The sequence below is a fragment of the Ceratotherium simum genome, chromosome 12 (assembly GCF_057802395.1).
Source record: "Ceratotherium simum simum isolate JZ-2026a chromosome 12, ASM5780239v1, whole genome shotgun sequence".
In the NCBI taxonomy this organism is placed as follows: domain Eukaryota; kingdom Metazoa; phylum Chordata; class Mammalia; order Perissodactyla; family Rhinocerotidae; genus Ceratotherium; species Ceratotherium simum.
The window spans coordinates 68,786,228-68,805,299 of NC_141911.1; the positions used below are offsets into that span (position 1 = coordinate 68,786,228).

Sequence of the window (19,072 nt, forward strand, 5' to 3'; positions counted from 1 at the left end):
CAGGAAAGGCCTCACGTAGGGAGTAGCTTGTATCTAAAGAACGGGCTGAATCTGACAGGCAGAAATGGAGGGTTTGGGAAGGAAGGGTGTTCCAAGCGGAGGGAATTATGGAAGAAAGGGAGCCAAAGCTTAAGAGGTTTAGAAGATGTCAAATGGTTCAGCTTGGCTAGACTCCGCTATGGAAGAGAGATCTAGAAAAGCAGGTTAGTGTGAGAAGGACCCAGAAACAATGCATGTATTTTAACATATTTCTATGCCAGAGAAATTTTGAGCTGGTATCAAGATCATCTACTGTTATTTTATAGACAGGAAAGGAAATTAGAGGATTGATTCACTTTACCCAAGGTCAGCTAACTCCGTCTAGAATAGAGTCAGGACTAAAAATCCAGATCTTTTGTTTAGTAGTCAAGTCACCTTTGCAGTAAATTTCTGTCTTTTAAATAATCCTTACTTTCTGGCCTAATTTTTTAAATTGTGCTACTAAATATCACTTAACTGTTACTCTTAGAGTCCCAGTTATTTATATTCAGTATTAACGACCTATCTGGTTATGGGTTAGAAACACACACAATAAATCTTTTCATAAAATTCCTAGTGGTGTTGCTGGGCACCCTCCCAACATTCCCTCCATCTTTCTTCACCTTCTGTAGCCCCTCCACAGGAAAAGAGCTAAGCAAATAGCCAGGCCTTGGTGTAAGTTTTGTAATTTAAAATGTTTGGAAAAATCACCATTTTAAATGTTTTATTTCTAATATTATGCTACATATTAAGGTTTTCAATATAGAAAATTGAAAATAGAGAAGTGACCCATTATCTCACTACTCAGTTAACTTGTGTCGACTTTTTAAAAATGAAATACAAATCATAAGAAAATTCAAATACCGCAGTAAAATAAAAAGTGTAAATAGCAAGTAGGACCTCTTAGTTTTCTCCCAAGTCTTTCCCTAAATATATACATCACCAACAAATTCTTGTCTGTCTTTCCAGAAAAAAAAAAAATTGTGTACACTTATAGATGTTATTTATAAAGTGACACTATACACAATGTGCTGTGTCTTGATTTTTATTTTCCTTAAAAATATAGCTGGGGCCGGCCCCGTGGCTTAGCGGTTAAGTGTGCACGCTCCGCTACTGGCAGCCTGGGTTCGGATCCCGGGTGCGCACCGACGTACTGCTTCTCCAGCCATGCTGAGGCCACGTCCCACATACAGCAACTGGAAGGATGTGCAACTATGACATACAACTATCTACTGGGGCTTTGGGGAGAAAAAAAGGAGGAGGATTGGCAATAGATGTTAGCTCAGAGCTGGTCTTCCTCAGCAAAAAGAGGAGGATTAGCACGGATGTTAGCTCAGGGCTGATCTCCCTCACCAAAAAAAAAAAAAAAAAATATATATATATATATGGAAGCTCTTTCAATATTGTAACCTACAGAACCATTTCTATTTCAAAGGCTTCATAGGATTCCATTACAAGGGTGTGCCATCGTTTAGTTAACCTGCCCCCTATTATTTCCAGGGTTTTCTTATTACAAACAGTGCTGAATGATATCTTGTACATATATGTAGAATGTTTTTGTGACGGTAGCCACAGAGTAAGTTCCTAGTAGTGGAATTATTAGGAATTATCATGCCATTCCCCAAGTAAAAACCCTTTATACTCTCCCACCCAATTGCAGTTAGAATCAATTCCAAATATCTTATCTTGACTTACCAGGATGCCAAGACCTGGGCCTGCCTGCCTCTCCAACTTATCAGTTACTCCTTTTTTATGACTTGGAACACATCAGCCCTTTGTCCTCAATCCTGCAAACTCATTCCTTACCCCAGGGGCTTTGTATTTGCTCTTCCTTCTTGTAACACTCTGTGAGAGGTGGCTGGCTCTGTCATTGTGGTTTCAACTCTAAGTCACCTTCTCAGTGAGGCCTTCAGGGTTCAAATGAGCACTCTCATGCTTTCACACCGTGCTGTTTAATTTTAATCTTAGCACTTGACTTTATATGAAATTATTCTGTCTTCCCCTCTGGAATGTGAGCTCCAAAAGAGCAGGAGCCCTGTTTCTCTTCTTCCCCAATGAGTCCCAAGAGCTCAGAGAGCACAGCCTCAAGGAACAGCTGATGAATGAATGGTCCAAGGCTAAGTGGACTTAAAATGACCAATAGGCTGCCCAATTGCTTTCCAGATAAGAGGCAGCAGTTTCCAATGCCACTGCCAGCGCCTGTTCTGAATACCCTCGGCAGTACTTAGTACTACCAAGCATTTACCATTTTTTGTAATTGTCTGCTTTAAAGGTCAAGAAATAGGGACTTATCTCCCATTTTGGAGTAATTTTTCTTTAGATACTGTTAAGAACAAATTAGATGTTTGTTTTTAACATAACCCCAAATCCATCTTTGGAAAATAAACAGGCAATAAGAGGCATTATTTGAATAAGAAACATAGTAACTAAATGAGAATTTCTTACACTAGTTTGAAATTGATGAGATGACTAGTAAGAATACTGAATTTAAAAATTGAATCGTTTTAAGACAAAAGTAGGACTTATCCTTGCAACATACAGTAAAATGTTTGCTGGATTTTCTCACACTTGATTCCTTTCTCACTCCCCTCCCTTCTTTCATTTATTTAATCAATCATTCATTCACTTTACAAATATTTATTGATTGTTCACAGGCCAAGGTACTGTGCTAAAAGCCTTATCTCTCATTGGGCCACACCCACCTTTCAGCCCAATCTTGCCAAGTCTTTTGGCCTGGGCTTTACCTCCAAATTCACTCACACTTGTACTGCAGAAGTCTCTAGAATGACAACCCTTAAACGGAGAGACGAAGAGAGTCCACAGTGGAATCACTGGGAGCATCAACTTATAAATTAACTTGCTAATCATCAACCAGTCCAGCCCTTTGATTTATATAACATTACACTGGATTTTTAAAACTCTTTAATTTCTTAGTATACCTTGCTCCCTTACAGAGATATTTCTCCCAGTTCCCACTTTTCAGTGGTTCCAGACACCTGACTTTGAATGAACATACCCTTTCTTTGGACAACCAGGGAGCTGGGGAGATGCGCCCCAGAGAAAGGGAATTTTCTTCCTGGTCCTAAAGTCCACCTAATTTTCAAAGCATAGGTTCCTTGTTATTATTATCATTATTACTATATTTTAAGGTTACAATTACTTCCATAGATTAGATTATTAGATGCTTCCTTGTCCCATATTTCATTTTTCCTAACTTGTGGGAAATGAGTGGAGGGGCAGACGGAGTAGAATATACTTTCCCTCCGACAAAAGAAAGACAGGTGTGTGTGGAACCTGAGGTTAAAACGTTGCTGTGAGACGCGGGTTCCGCAGGCGTCGAAGTTACATTTCGCCCTCTCCTCAACCATAACTCTGTCCCACTCACCCACACAATAAATAAAGCGAAATTCCTTATGCATAAAAATAAAGTTTTCGCATTGGACTAGTTGGTCCAGTTCTCCTGTCTGCTAACTTCCTTCCCCCTTTGTCTCAGTTGATTAACTCTACCCCTCCATGTACCCAAACCCCTTCTCTTAACCTCTCTCCCTCTTCTGGCGACTAGTCACTCTCGCCTCTCCACCAGCCTCAACTTCAGCATCCCAGCCGGCACGTGACTGAGGAGCGCTGCGGGCCTCGGGGACCCAGGTTTACGTGAGCCAAAGCCACAGCTCCAGGGTAGGGGACCCGCCGGGTACCGCGTGCGCAAGGAGGTGGGAAGCACTTTCTCTTCACGTGTGATCTCGGCTCAGACATGCCCGGAGTTCTCCTTGCGACAGGGCTGGCAAGCTTTACTATTTCCCTACGCCTACTAGCCAAGCTCGCGGGTCCGCGCGCCTTGGGGCTGCGCCTTGCAGGTCGAAACTTCGTTCAAAGGCAAGGCTGGGCGGCCCACGAGGTAGGGATTGGGGTTTTGGTGACCTCAAGGCCACTTCCTCCCTCTCCGCGCCCTTCCTCCACTCCCCTAGTCACTTACGCGTAAACAAAACTGCCCCCCAGGGCTGGGGAGGGCTCACCCTGTCGCGCTCTCTCTCGCAAAGAGTTAATTTTCCGATCGCACGAGGGGGAGGAGATTTCCCTGTAGACGAGTAAAAAGGGTGATGGACAAACGTGCGGGCACTAAGACCGCAGGGCATTCATTTCCTCCTACGGTGGATGCGGACGCCGGGAGGAGGAGAGCCCGGGAGCGAGGAGCGGCGAGCCGAGGCACAGGCAATGCTCAGCCCTGGATGTAGCTGAGAGGCTGGGAGAGGCCGACCGCCGGACCCCGAGCGGCCAGGGGCAGACCGAGGGGGGTGGGTGGGGGAAGCAGACAGGAGAGCCCTCGAAATCAAGCGCTTTACAGGTTATTTTATTTTGTGTAGAGAACACGTAGCGACTCCGAAGATCAGCCCCAATGAACATGTCAGTGTTGACTTTACAAGAATATGAATTCGAAAAGCAGTTCAACGAGAATGAAGCCATCCAATGGATGCAGGAAAACTGGTAGGTGATGCTTTCGCGTGATACTGTTCCCGGGAGCCCTGCGCGTCTCCCCGGTGTGCCTGCATGTCGGTACTCCCTGTTTGGGGCGCGAACAAGCGATGAATCGCGGGCAGCCGCGCGCAGGTCCCGGATCTCCCGGTTGCAGGCGACACCGGGCGGCCTGAAGCGTGTGGGTCAATGGGTGCCCCTGTGTGAACCGCGGCTCCACATGCATCTTGAACCTCGATTATATAACACAGGACATATATGTGTACGTAGGGTAGATGTCTGCGCGACAGGGAGGGCGGGGGAGATGCCACAGTCCAAATTCTCTACCTGGGCTACCTCCTGGTTTTCATCTAGATTTGGGTGTTCTGGCTCGGCCTCCTGCAAGCGGAGTGTGAAAGGCACTGGAGGGAGGACCCGCTCTCCGGCTCCCTTTAACCCTCTCCCGCCCGCTCTCCTCGGCTCTCTGGTCCTCGCCCTCGCCCCATCCCTCGTGTCCTTCCTTTCTCCTTGCAGCTCTCCTACTTCACTGCCCTCCTTTCTGCCGCTTCCTCCTTTCCTGGACCCCTTTTCCCCGCGCGGATCCCTTTCCGGTTCCATAAAGAGACGGGGCGGGAAGGAGGGACGAGGAATACAGTCATAAAAATGAATGAACCCGAGGGAGTGGAGCCACGCCATGATCAAGTTTCTGTTTTACGGAAATGCCTTTTGGACACGCTCAGCTCCAGTTCAGCGGGAAGCTGCTGATGGGAGTGGAGACACATTAAAAAACCCTCGATCCTCAGAGTCCTTGGGGGCTCTTCTCCAGACAAACTTCTCGCAGAAAGCCTCTCTCTTGTTTACTGTGTTCCCTCCGCCAGTCCTTTTGAAAATCCCTGTGTGGGAAGCGATCCTGTGTCACCTTGCAATATTTAACAGGGCAGGGTGTGTTCGTCTCGCCTCTTCCTTGTAGACCGAGCTGCTGTGGCAGATATTCCCTCCCTCCTCTTGACCCCGGGTCTGGCGAGCAGCAGAGTGCGAGCCCAGCGCACGCCGAGCTGGGCAGTGGCCGGCAGCCTCTGGGGGCTGGACGGAGGGTCGGGCCCCGGTTCGCGTGCCCGCGCGCCCTCGGCGTCCTGCCTTCCCTCCCCGCTCGCATCAATGGGACACCGGAGACGCCGGCGCGCCGGGGCCGGGCCGGGTGGCTGGTTACGAGGGGAGCCGCGGGCCGGCGCCGGGGGAGGGGGCTCAACTTCCTCTTCCCTCCCTCCCAGGAGCCGCGACCAGCCTCGGGAGGGTCGGCCGCCGCGCCCGCCTCCTCTGCCGGCCAGCCCGGGCCCCGCTGGCCCTTTGCGGCTGCAGCCGGGCGGAGCCCGCCCCTCGCGCCGCGCGCGCCGGCTGGGCCCGGGCTGTCGGGGCGGGGGCGGCGGGCTGGCCGCGCTCACGCGGCCGCGGCGGGGCGCGGGGGGCGGAAGCCGGCGGGGAAGGCGGCCGGCTCGGACGGCGGGGAGGGCGGCCGGCGCGCGGGGCGCGGGGCGGTGGCCCTCCGAGGCCGCGAGCGCCGGGGTGGGTCCGGAAGGTGGCCGGAGCCGCCGGAGCTGAGACTCGGAAGGAAAGGCCGAGCCCCCGGGCCCGCCGCCTGGGACCGTCTCCAGCTGCACTTCCTCCTCCCGCGGAGGGGGTGGCGCGGAAGGCGGGGTGGGGCGGCGGCCGGCAGAGGGCCCGGCCGTCTCCGCAGCGGTTTGTCACCCCTCCGGCCGCACAGCCCGTGCCGCTGCCTCCCTCGTCGGCCCCGTGTGCTCTGTGTCTTCCATCGTCTGCCGCGCCCTGTCGACCCTGCCGCCGTTCACTGTCCGCCAGCCCAACCCCTGCCACTACCTTGGTCGCGGCTGCCTCTTATTTACTTGTTGCCTTTTCTCTGAGGCCACTTTCTGTGCCTCTTCCAGGGACCAGTTCCCGCCTCTTCTCTCCATTCACTCAAGTACACGCTGAGCCAGACAGGGTCTCGCCCCCCCCCCCCCGGACTAAAAAGGGTAAAAATGCGCCAACTTATTTTCGCCTGGTGGGCTCTGACTACTGTTTCCTCCTAGCTCTTGATCTGTACCTTTCTTCTGGCATTCTCTCTCCTGGCTTTTATTTACGCACATGAATGTGTACAGGTATGCTTGTGCCTCCTCCCCGACAGTCAGCTCGCTGGGGCCCGGCTCTTGTTTCATCCCACTCCCAGTCCCGCGGAGCGACTGGAAGAATGTGCTTCCTACACGGCACATGCCGGGAGAATGCTTGTCCAGTGAGTTCAAATGATGATAGGCGCCCATTTTATTGCCAGCACTACCTGTTAATACCTGAAGCTTAACCTCCTTGGCCTCCCCCTGCGTTGTGAATATATGCCATAGTCACAGACTGGGATTTTCCTCTTCCTGGCCTTTTCTCTTCTTGTTGACTTCACGTTCTTCTTGGCTTGCATGTTGCAGCCAGAAATCCCTGCTGGCTGTTAGTCCTTCCTTGCAAGTCTTCCTGACCCTCACTGCCTTGCGTTCTTCTTTTACCCCAGGGTGTGTGCATTTCTCCCTGTATTCTGCGGGCCCAATTTTATAACCGCCCCCCCAAACCCCAGCAGCCAAAAAGTCTTGAACCGAGTGTATAAGAAAATGAAGATTTTCTTTTCATTTCCGTTGTTGACGGGAGAAGGGGGCTCCGTAACCAACGCTCAGACCTCTTGGGGCAGGGGAAGATTGGGCGACCTTGTGGTCTTACCTCTGCCAGACTCATGGTCTTAAAAGGGTTTGAAATAGCTTCTGGAGGAAAAACACAGTGCTGGGCAGGTTTACTCTGCCTTTTGAGAACTCATTTGCAGTTGTCCTTAAAAATCTCTTAGCACAGCCTTAAACAAAACTTGTTAATTTAGCGAATTATAACTTGTCTCTCAAAAATGAGCTACATTGCCTCTTGAAGAATTGTGAGGAAGACCAGGAGAGGTGTTTTGTCAGTATACTGCCTTTGCTACCTAGGATCATTTAAGAGGCCCTTAAATAAGGGTATTTATTAAACATATCCTATAATCTCTATTCATTACCTTATTACATGTTACTGTAATGGAGCCCCTTGTTTTGGAGTGGTGTTTGTATAAACACTAAAGGGTGCAACCGAAGCAAGTTTGTCCAGTTTATTGCTGCTTTAAGGAATGATGAACCCTATATTCATTGTTCTAGACACGTGATAACTACTATTGACCTTTTTACTTTTCTAGCAAATAGTTTCATATATAATAGATTAGAAAAGCAATTGAAGTGCAAAGTAATAAATACATTCCCTTGGAGAATCATCCTGAGCCTCCTCTTGAAAGTACATGTCAAGTTCAAAATACCCTGGATCATATTATCTGGTAAATGAGAGTTTATTACATGAGGGAGAGGAAAATGCCTGCTTTTAGCTCAATAGCATTTTTGAGTTCCAGTTTTACACTGAAAAGCCCTTGTGATTTTACAACACTGAAGAGAGGCATTTTGCTCTTTTATGAAATGTCTGACCTTTACCTGTTATTCTCACTAATAACTGACTTAATTTATTAAGTGCCTCCGGCAAGGGAGCAGAATCGCCTCGTGATGGGTAAGTGACGTGAAAGTCACTGAGTGAGAAGGGCAGCTGGGCTCTGCCTTCCTTCTCAGCAGCCTACCAGGTCTGTGCTAACAGCGGTGCGTGCTAGCTGCTCCAGTTGTAATTGTCTGGCCAATCATGATTATCTTCTGATGTCGGCTGACAAGCTGTTCACCAATAGGAAAGCAGGAGGCCTGTGCTGACTCCTGTAACATTATGTATGTGAGGTGACGTCACCGCGGGGCTTGCCGAGAACCTCGTGAAGCCCTCCCCCACACCCCTGTGGCATCCTCCACATATCTAGCCTTGCAATGCTTTGTATATTTTTCTGACTTTTTCCTCCCTCCCTCCGTGTTGATGGTTTTAAGGGTTTTGTTGTTTTTATATTTTGTGTTCTGTATTATAGGGTCTATAAGACAGTAGGAATTTTTAGAATTAAATACTGTCTGGCTAAGAAAACCTTTTTATCCACAAATTTGTTTTTACTAAGGGAAAAAATTAAAAGAAACTATTTAAAAGGAATTCTACAGCTATATGTTCTTTCTTACTTTTGACGTTTAGAATGTAACATGATGTACAATTTCAGTATTAAAGAACATAAAAGCATTATAAGCCTGTATTAGTATGTTACTTAAAGTATAGCATCATGTCTGTCAGACTTTTAAAATGCGGATACAGTATCAGGCTGTTTTTCTTGTAGTGACAGTTGTTTTGCATTGATCTCTAAAATCCTCCTTGTGACCTGCTGTATGCATTTGTAAGAAAAATAGTTGGAAAATAGTGTAATATGTGGTCATTAAACTGAAAAGGCCACAGAGTCTCATTTAATCAATGACACTACAGCAAATGCAAATTTGGTCAGCTGTCTAGGAAAATACTGTGTCCACATTGTACTCATTATGTCGCTTGCCACTTGTTTTGGAGAATCACAGCTCATATTAGCCTTAGGATCGAAGAGTCACAGGTGAGCTGACTGTCCTGTATTAGTAGGAGCCACATAACAGTCCCCCTCATCTGCCTTACCTCATTACCTGTACTCTCTCAACCTTTTCTAGGCCCTTGCTTCAAACCTGCCTGCTCTCAGTTACTTGCCGCTTATGTTTGTTAGGAGAGCCCAGGCATTTACCTAGAAAAGTTACCTGTACCACAGATAGTATTTCTATTGATCAGCCTAGGAAATCTGAATGAAAGTATAACGTGGCTTTATTGAAATGCTCAGGCTCGTAACTTCATCCTTGATCTGTATTCTGGTCCTTGGCCTGTGTGTACAGGCAGGTACAAACATGCAATGTAGGCATAGTTACTCAGAGAACTTTAAAAAACAGCATCCCCAGTTACATTTAACTTCCAGTAATTTTGTTTTAGAAATAGATTAGTCCTTTTGAAAAAAATTATTGCCCTAGAGTCAAAAATGAATTTGTCATTTTAAGTTCATTGAGCAAAAACCATCCCAAAGCATAGGTCCTTGTAAGTCATTGAAGTTCAAGCTAATGTATTTATCATGATTCATTTCTATACTACATAGTACTGAGTACTCACAATTTTTGGTTTAAGGTTCCTTATCCTAGTATATTAGAATAGAGCTACTTTTAGGAAAACTTTTGTTTAGTCACTCACCCACTGTGAACTTGCTCAAATTTATCTTTAAGCTTGTCTGGCCAAAAAAATGTACACGTGAAAAAGATTTACACTTCTGTTTGCTGAGATAAATAAGACGTGCTGATTAGAAGGAATTTTGCTGGATAGATACTCATCATTTTCTAATAGTTTTTTTCTGTTTCCATCATGTTTTAGTGTTTTTTCTTTCTAAAGCTTTTGTAGAAGAGTTCCTAATTGCAATATGATAAGGAGTATATCATTTATATAATGTATTTTGGGGAGGGGGACCCCTGCTAATTTTAATCAGGTTTATGATCCCATATTGTAAGCGAAATAAGTATAACTCCATTTTCTTAAAGAAAAATTTCAAGTGTTTTAGCTCAACCCTTAATTTTATTAACACCTTTCCTTAGAGCTAGTTTTTTTTTTTTTTTTTTTAAATGATCCTTTGCATTTTGAGGCTGGAATTTTTTTTGTGTGAGGAAGATTAGCCCTGAGCTAACATCTGTTGCCAATCTTCCTCTTTTTGCTGAGGAATATTGGCCCTGGGCTAACATCCGTGCCCATCCTCCTCTCCTAGTATATGTGGGGCGCCTGCCACAGCATGGCTTGATAATCGGTATGTAGGTCTGCACCCTTGATCTGAACCTGCAAACCCTGGGCTGCCAAAGCGGAGTGCGCAAACTTAACCACTACGCCACTGGGCTGGCTCCTGAGGCTGAATTTTTGAATTGACTATTTGGTAACTCTTAATGAACAATATGCAAGATCATTCTGTGAAGACTATGAAAAGATCAATGCAATGCATATTTATCTTTTATCTTTGTGAGGAGAATACAGACGTTTTCCTAGAAAAGTGTACGTATATATGTGCATACACATACATGTACATATACATAAACATACGTTAAAGTGACTTTAAAAAAATGAAAACTGCTACCCCATTAAAGACCATTTCTTGTCTATATTTTGCCATTTGAAGAGCATCTTGCTGAGCCAAACATACTTTTCTAAAATTCGCTGCAAAACAGGTCCTAATTTAATTGTCTATTTTGTCAATTTTTTAAAAACTAGTTAAATAATATGATTTTAATAAGCATTTTATTTTTATTTATTTATTTATTTTTTGTGAGGAAGATCAGCCCTGAGCTAACTTCCATGCCAATCCTCCTCTTTTTGCTGAGGAAGACTGGCCCTGGGCTAACATCTGTGCCCATCTTCCTCCACTTTATTTAGGACGCCCCCACAGCATGGCCTGAGAAGCGCTGCCTCGTGCGCGCCCGGGATCTGAACCTGGGCGGCCAGCAGTGGAGCGTGCGCACTTAACCGCTACGCCACAGGGCCAGCCCCAATAAGCATTTTAAAACTGTAAAAATTAAACATTTCATATTGGATTTACCCCAATTATTAATAAATTAAAAAAAATATTCAATATGGTTAATAATAGCTGAAAGCTTCAAGTTTTCTTGTCTTTTTAGGCCCAGTTGCTTGGCTCTTTCTGTTCCTAAGGGTGATGTTAAATAAAATGTGAACGTGCTTACAGATGTTAGGCCCACTCCCACTGGGGTGATTGACTTTTTCAGGTGAAGTGAGTTCAGTGGGATTGAATGCTTTGAAGTTGAGAATTTCATGATCTTGTTTTAGGAGGCTCAATGGGAAAAAAAAGCCTGATGAAAAGGTGTACTCTGGAGACTTTTTTTTTTTAATGTGTGAGATTTCTGTTGAAGTCTGTGAGTGCCTTAAGCACTTAAAAGCTGGAGTAGCAGTGGTGATCATTACAATAAGAGAGTAGGAAGCTCAATAAAAGGTTCTCTAAATATCAAGGTCTATAGTTTTCTCTCAATTTTATGATTTTTTGACGTAGACTTAAAGATCTTAGAAAGTAGGGAAGATTGTCTTCATTCTGGAGAAATTTTACTAATAGTTGATACTTACATAGTAGTTTACTGATGGCAGGCATTCTTTTAAAGTGTTTTACATATGTTAACCGTTAAATGCTCCCAACCCCTCTTTGATGTGTTATCTTTTCAGTTGTATGCAGCAGGAAGTGAGGTTCAGTGTGGTTAAACAAGTTGGGATTTGCAGGTAGAGATAAAAAGAAGAGAAATGGGCTCCAGGCGTTACCAAGAGGGTCACCCCGGCCCCATCATCCCCTTATTGAATAGGAGTAAATATCCAATCAATAAAACAATGCACTTGAGAACCTGGTGGCACTGTAAACACGGAAGCACCTGTGGTCTTACTCGGTGATGTCACAAGTGCCTCTTCTGATTTTTCACTGGGTGTATCCTGAACACTTAAGGCCAGAACAACTACGAAAAGCAGCTGTTAACGTTATAATGAACATTAAACTGTGTAGATACTGTAATCATTAAGAAATACTATTTTCATGGCCAGCCCCGTGGCTTAGCGGTTAAGTGCGCGCTCTCCGCTGCTGGCGGCCTGGGTTCAGACCCCAGACGCGCACCCATGCACCACTTCTCCCGCCATGCTGAGGCCGCCTCCCACATACAGCAACTGGAAGGATGTGCAACTACGACATACAACTATTTACTGGGGCTTTGGAGAAAAAAAAGGAAGAGGATTGGCAATAGATGTTAGCTCAGAGCGGTCTTCCTCAGCAAAAAAAAAAAAGAGGAGGATTAGCGTGGTTGTTAGCTCAGGGCTTATCTTCCTCACACACAAAAAATACTATTTTCTGAAGATTATTTGTTCAGTATCTATCAACACTTTCATGATTAGAGAAAGCCATGTCACCTTTGATGCTTCTGTCATAAAATGTTCCAGTTTCATCTCAAACAAACATGACAGATTTGGAACATTTCTTGTCAAGCATACTTTCTGTCCGCTTCTCTGCGCTGTTAACCTCATACATCAGCTTGGCGCTAGACCTCGGAGTTGGTTTGCGCCCAGGCTTTCCTCCGGGCAGGTTTTGGTAGCTACTGGTACATAGCCACCCCCTGATGACAGAAAAAAAAAAAAACGGTGTGGGTTCGGGATGTCCCTGTTCTTAGATGTCAGCTCCCACAATGTGAAAAATTAGAGTCCTTTTTGCTTTGTTTTATTAGTTTTAAGTTCTTTTCCTCATTCTAAAGTGAGAAATATTTATTATAAGGGAAAAGAAATGAAAACATTAAAAAATATAAAGATACAGGAAAGAAAACACCTTTAATTCCTATCAGAGGTAATCATGGTTATTTTGCCGTGTTTCTTTCATCCTTGTGTCCGAGTTTTTGTATCTGTAGATCATGCAGTGCATGTCAGCGACAGATCGCGCTCCCGTCACGTGCCGGGGACTGCGCTGGGCACTGTCCATTTCATACCGTCTGCACACAACTTCTTGTGAAGCTTTTTTTCCGTTTTTGGCATTATAAATGTTTTTCATGTCACTAAAACGTGTCCATAAGTATAGTTTTCAGGGAGACTTAATATTTTGTTGTTTGGGCTTAAATTAGTTTAGGTAACCATTCCCTTGAGGTTGACCATGTCAGGTTTCTAGTATTTTGCTATTAGAAATAGTCCTCTCGACATCTTTGTATATTCATCTTTTCGCTTATCTGATAATTTCCTTTGGATAAATATAAACTATCGGGCCGGCCCCATGGCTTAGCAATTAAGTGCACGCGCTCTGATACTGGTGGCCCTGGTTCGGAACCCCGGGCACGCACCGACGCACCGCTTCTCTGGCCATGATGAGACCACGTCCCACATACAGCAACTAGAAAAATGTGCAGCTATGACATACAGCTTTCTACTGGGGCTTTGGGGGGAAAAAAAAAAAAGGAGGATGATTGGCAATAGATGTTAGCTCAGAGCTGGTCTTCCTCAGCAAAAAAAAGAGGAGGATTAGCACGGATGTTAGCTCAGGGCTGATCTCCTTCACCAAAAAAAAAATATATATATAAACTATCGTCCAGGTGAATGACTCTTTTTGTGGTTTATGATATCTACAGCCAGGTTGATGCCTAGAAAAGTTGAACCAATTTACATCCCCCCCCCCCCCCGGGAAAGGAGAGTTTTCACACCCATCTTAGCATTGAAGATGATCACATTTTAAAAATCTTTGATAAATTAATGTAAAAAGTGATATCTCATTGCTTCATTTTGTATTTATTTGATGTCTTGGTGAGATTCAAAAAATTTACTTGTGTTTATTTTCCATTTGCTCTTGAGAATTATCTGTACCCGGCCTTTCCTAACTAGCTATTTGCTTACACTTGGGATGTTATAAGGATATTAGCCTTTTGTCTAGTACGACTACTCGTTGGGAATAATTTCTTCCCCAGAGTGGTTTCTGAGGCCTCTATGTGCTAACTTTCCAGAGTTGGAAGGGGATCTAGCAACTAGTTTAGTATATGAAATAGAAATGTGTTTTCCATCACCATCTAAATGAGGAGAAATCACTGTGCTTATCTCTTCTTACATAAGCTGTAGGTCAGCAACCTCAGGAAGGGAGGGAGGAAGAGGAGAAGAGGGCTCCTGCTCAGTGTGGGGGGTGGGGGATTAGTCTCTTAACTTCCTGCTAATTTTTGGACTCTCTTATTTGCATTTATTTTTTAGTTTTTCCGAGGTGTGATGATGAGAGTTCACTGTGGCGTTGTAGTGCAGTGGTTAAGCCCGTGGACTCTGGATGGCTCCAGTGTGCCTGGATTCAAGCCCTGGTTCTATGACACAGGAGCTGAGCCAACTCACTAGCAGGTTAATTAACGCCTCAGCTTCAGTTCTCTCGTCTTTAACTTGGGGAATGACGATAATAGTATTGGGGATGATGATGATGATGATGATGATGGTGATGGAATCTAGCAAGTTGTGAGGATTAAACAAGTTATTATACATTAAGCGCTTAGAACAGTGCCCAGCACATACATTTTTATTACACCTTTATTGTTATCTGCACCATAGACTCTATGGGATCAAGAGGGAATGGGGAGGCTGTATGGAATCACAGTTAAATTCCTGAGGTAACCTAAAATGGCCACGCAATCAATCCTTCAAATGTGACATAAAGAGCCCCATTACCTAGGATCCACCACCGAGATATAGGTACTGAGGAGGAAAAAAATGCATGACATCAACTCTGCTTTCAAGAACCTGTAATCTACTTTGAAAGATCCCGGCAAACACTGTTACTATAAATGTGGCTTAATAAAAAGTGTGGAGGCCTGTTCTACTGTGAACATTTGGAAACATTTTCAGAAGCTATGCTGTATCTTCAATCACAGGTAACAAACATGGTGTCAAGTAAAGGCAGTCTTAGTAATAGACACTGATTACTAATTTATTTCCTATAAAACACCCGAGATTATCTCATTTAATAATTTATTCAGCAAAAGTGTGATAGTGTCTGTATGTGTTACACACACTACAGGTGAAAATCACTATATCAATAAGTGAAAATGATAGTGGCTGAAATGAGTTATGAGCTTGCAAGTTTACACTTCAAGTAAGTCTGTGGTCATTGTTCAAAGATTTTTTTTTATTTCCGTGAAAGAGGCATGGCTGTTTGGTTCTTAGTGAGGTAAAATAAGAGACATCACACATCAGTTTTCTCTTGCATGCCTGAATTGTGGTAAGCCTGTGGTGGAGAAATCTTTTAAGTGGAGTCCTTTTTTAAGGTTCCCAATTCTCTCTTTCTTGAGACAAGGAAGTCCATTAGGAGTTCACAGGGGATGGAGGAGCTTCTTCCATGTGCTTATTCATTCCCTCTTAGCTCCTGCTGGAGGAGGTCATCTAGATGATGTGACGGGGGGTTGACCTGGGAACTAGACCTGGGCAGTCAGAGGCTCCTCACTCCCTCCCCTGTCCTTGGAATGTATGTTTCTCCCACCCTTCCAGTACTAGGATCCATTTCAAGGATGTGGCCTTGAGAGAGGAATGTGTTGTCGAGACCATTTGGACTGTATATGTGACTGAACCCCATTAAGGTCTCTATATAAACTTTTAAAATTCTGGTGAGTGGGTGCAGAGATCTACTCATCTTGTGGCTGCCCATGACAAGCCTCACAAAAAAGTTCCCTTGCTTATTAAAGCTGCCACCTACCAATCTGGAGTGGTCTGCCTCTTTCTTCTGTCCCTCCCTGCCCTCTATATATGGCAGCTGGTTTCGAATTTCATGAGAGGAAAGCTCCTGAGGTTACAAACCAACAGCTCCTCCTCCAGACCTGGAGTTCGCATTGCAATGGGCAGCTTGCACCCTCTGTCATGGGAGCACAGGTATAGCGTGTGTGCTATTGGAAGTGTTTTATAACTAGCCTCCAAGCTAATAATACTTAAGCCATGAGTGGACTGTCCCACTCACTAGGGCACTGTCAACTGTGGGTTATTCCCTTTTCAGGCCTAGTGGTATAGATACTTGGAATTTGTGGTATTAACAACAGCAGTTTTGACTTGGAGAATGACCCAAAGGTCCAGGAAATGAAGTACTTTTTTATTTTGCTGAGGTCAAATTTGAGAAGCATTCATTTGTCAGAGCAGTTATGTTTTGTCTTATTGTCTGGTAGGTAGGAACTCTCATAAAGACAGAAACTTTATGTCCTTGTGAAAAGTGGCCCCACAAAGGAGTCCAACACTTGACATTGACTAGAAAGTAACAGAAGATTAAGACGTCAAGGAACATTGTGATGCTTAATCAGAAAAAATAGATGGTTTTATAGAATTTTCTAGAGTAAAGGAGTGTTCTTCAAACTTTTTTGCTCACATCCTCCTAAAAGAAGTTTGAAAAACTATGTACTGCTTCACATTTAAAAATTTTCACCGTAAGTTGAAATAAATTAACTTTTAATAGAGTTAGAATAAATAAGATGAGGATTGGCTAGTTACAATAAATATTTTATGAAGTGATGATAAAATAAGTTTATCTACTTGATTGAATAATACACAGCGAATCTGAAGTAAATCACAACATTTTTATCCGTGGTTTTATTCAATTGGTAGCTCCAAAAAACATTTCATATTAATATATTGAGAAGAATCAAGGGCACTAGCCTAGGTTGCTTCCGGTTGCTCTAAATTCAGAACATCCTAACATTCAGGATGTAGAGGGTCTAATCAGAAAGAAAGAAAAAATGAAGATTACCATTCTGCCTCACAGCATTGTTCATTTTTACTTTGTTTTGGGGCTAGAAAGAGAAAGATGGGTAGGCTATCAAGTGTCAAACCATGTTTTCTTGACTGCAGAGAGGTCATAGATGATAGCATTTCCATGTGTTGTGGTCATCAGGACTAGTCTTGTATTTGGGTAAAGCAATTCCTTATTGCTTATTGCTTGTATTGGGTAAAGCATGGACTTGGTCGTCCATGCTCAGAACCTGAGGACTTCCTTAAGAAGCCTCTTTCTGTTCATTCCGCTTGGAGTAGCTCTGACTGTTTGAAGGCTGTTCTCCATATCGACCTGAGCGTTATGTCCTCCGTTAGTCCTCCATTAGACTAGTTCTGACTCCAGCTTTGTGTTATTCCCACTCCTGCATGACCATCTCGTATGCATTCGAAAATGCTGTTTGCTGTATGAAAGTGCTGTTAGGTCCTCTCTAGGCTTCCTGTTCTGAGCCATTTCTCAAACATCTGTTTCGGTCCACTGATAATCCACGTGGGTCCTTATGAAAAATCAAAAGTGAGGACTCCCACGCTTTTGGTCTGAACAATGAAACATTAGCTACTAGGAAACTAGTAAGAAATTTATTAAAGCTTACTAAAATTTGTCACGTATACATTAAAAGGAACAAGTCTGTATTAGAGAATAGTAGCAGAGGAGCGAGGAGTTCTGATTTAGTCTTTGCTAAAAAGTCTGCCACGTGGTGCTTTGGAACATTACAAAGCTTCTATTGTACATGACATTCTGGAAATTTTAAGGACTCTCTGTTATCAGCACTACCAGGGTTGTCTTGAATTGTAGTTGGTTTTTAATTACTGTTCCTGCATTCATATTTGCAGAAATGCTTTTTTGAACCTGTGTTTTGTGATTGCCGATATAGTTTGTGACTGCACGGATTTGGTAGGTTCTTGGTTCTCCTCCAGTTCTTTGTAATTACTGAGTTCTTTTTCTACCAATAAGAGGGCAGTTTAGAGTAAAAACAGTTTGAGAACCACACTCTTATGTCCTGGATCCTTAAGCAGGTATTTGGGCCAGACTCACCTGCAGAGTTTGTTTCTCCCCAGAATACACATGCACAGGCCTCATCTCAGAGATTCAGAATTAGCAGGCTCATGGAGCAGCCCAGGTACTGTGAAAAATCTTCCCAGGTGATTCTTACACTTGCCTTAGAAGAAGCACTGCCCTGGATGGTGCTGATTCCATCCCCCCTTCTCTGGTCTGTCTTCTCAGATTATTGATTTCACAAACTGAACTCTTCCTCTGCCAACACTCTCTACCTCCTTTGTCATCTGCTCAGCACCCTCCTCACCTCCAGTTCACAGCCAAGTCCTGCTGGATCTGGCTCTCGGCTTCATTTCTCTCCATCCACTCCCATTGCCATGGGCCCCCTTCAGGCACCCACCACCGCTTTCTGTCTCCTGACTCACTTTCCTACATCCATTCTCTTCCTCTGCTTTCAGCATTATCTAAGTCACAGATCTGATCATGTCACTGTCACTCTCACTCCCCTGGTAAAAACCTTCTATGGTTTCCTGTTGTCTGTAGGACAAATACAAATTCTTTTAATTGATTTGAAAGACCATTCAAACTCTGGCTCCAAATTACCTTCCTAGTGTTACCTATTGAAGCAGCCTTCATCCCATGCCTACCTATTCAAATGCAAATTATAAATCCTTTCTCCACCCCACCCATCAAAATCCATTGCTCCTTCCTTTGTGGTTTGCTGGCAGTTGGCTCATAAACAGATTAGTATTTTCTCTTCTAGCTTTGAAACCAGTGCCTGTCACAGAATTTGTCATATAGTTGCATTCAATAGGTGTTGGATAGATGAATGCATGTATGCATGGATACGCAAGGCTATTCATTCACTTTCAAATGTATCTGATTTATTATCCAATACATCTTTATATTGTCGTTAAGTGAATCATGGGAGACTGTCCAGTGCCTTATTGAAACAATAATAAAGATACTCATTTCATTCTCTTCCTCTACTTTTATTTTTAGGAGGAAAGGTATTAATTTACTATGAACCCATGTTAATAACCGTTGGGGAGTGTTAGTCTTTTTCTAGGCACTGAAACCATCTACTCCATCAATCAAAAAGAAGTCAAAAGACTTCCCTAAAATGAGGGGAGGGTAGGAGTGTATGTACAAGGAAAACACATCAGGAAGAAAATAATCCCAAATGGTAAACAGTAGTTGTCTAGAGGTGGTGAAATGATAGTTATTATTCCTCCTTCGCTCCTCCAGTTTTCTGCAATCTTTTTACGTTACAGTATGGGTGGTGTGGTTATGCACATGGTTTCATTTTTCCATTTTTTG

General features: G+C 44.0%; 1 protein-coding gene across 2 annotated transcripts in view; it reads left to right on the forward strand.

The window, feature by feature from the left end:
• The first annotated feature begins 4,091 nt into the window (after window positions 1-4,091).
• ELOVL6 (ELOVL fatty acid elongase 6) overlaps window positions 4,092-19,072 on the forward strand; it is a 139,980-nt gene continuing 124,999 nt past the window's right edge. The window contains exons 1-2 of one of the 2 annotated variants that reach the window (XM_087437741.1): window positions 4,092-4,227; window positions 4,380-4,500. In XM_087437741.1, the coding sequence (XP_087293867.1) occupies window positions 4,412-4,500 (89 nt within the window). In that variant the 5' untranslated portion in view covers window positions 4,092-4,227; window positions 4,380-4,411. Of the gene's footprint in view, window positions 4,228-4,314; window positions 4,501-19,072 lie in introns of those variants that run through there. The other variant, XM_014784594.2, reaches the window with a different exon arrangement.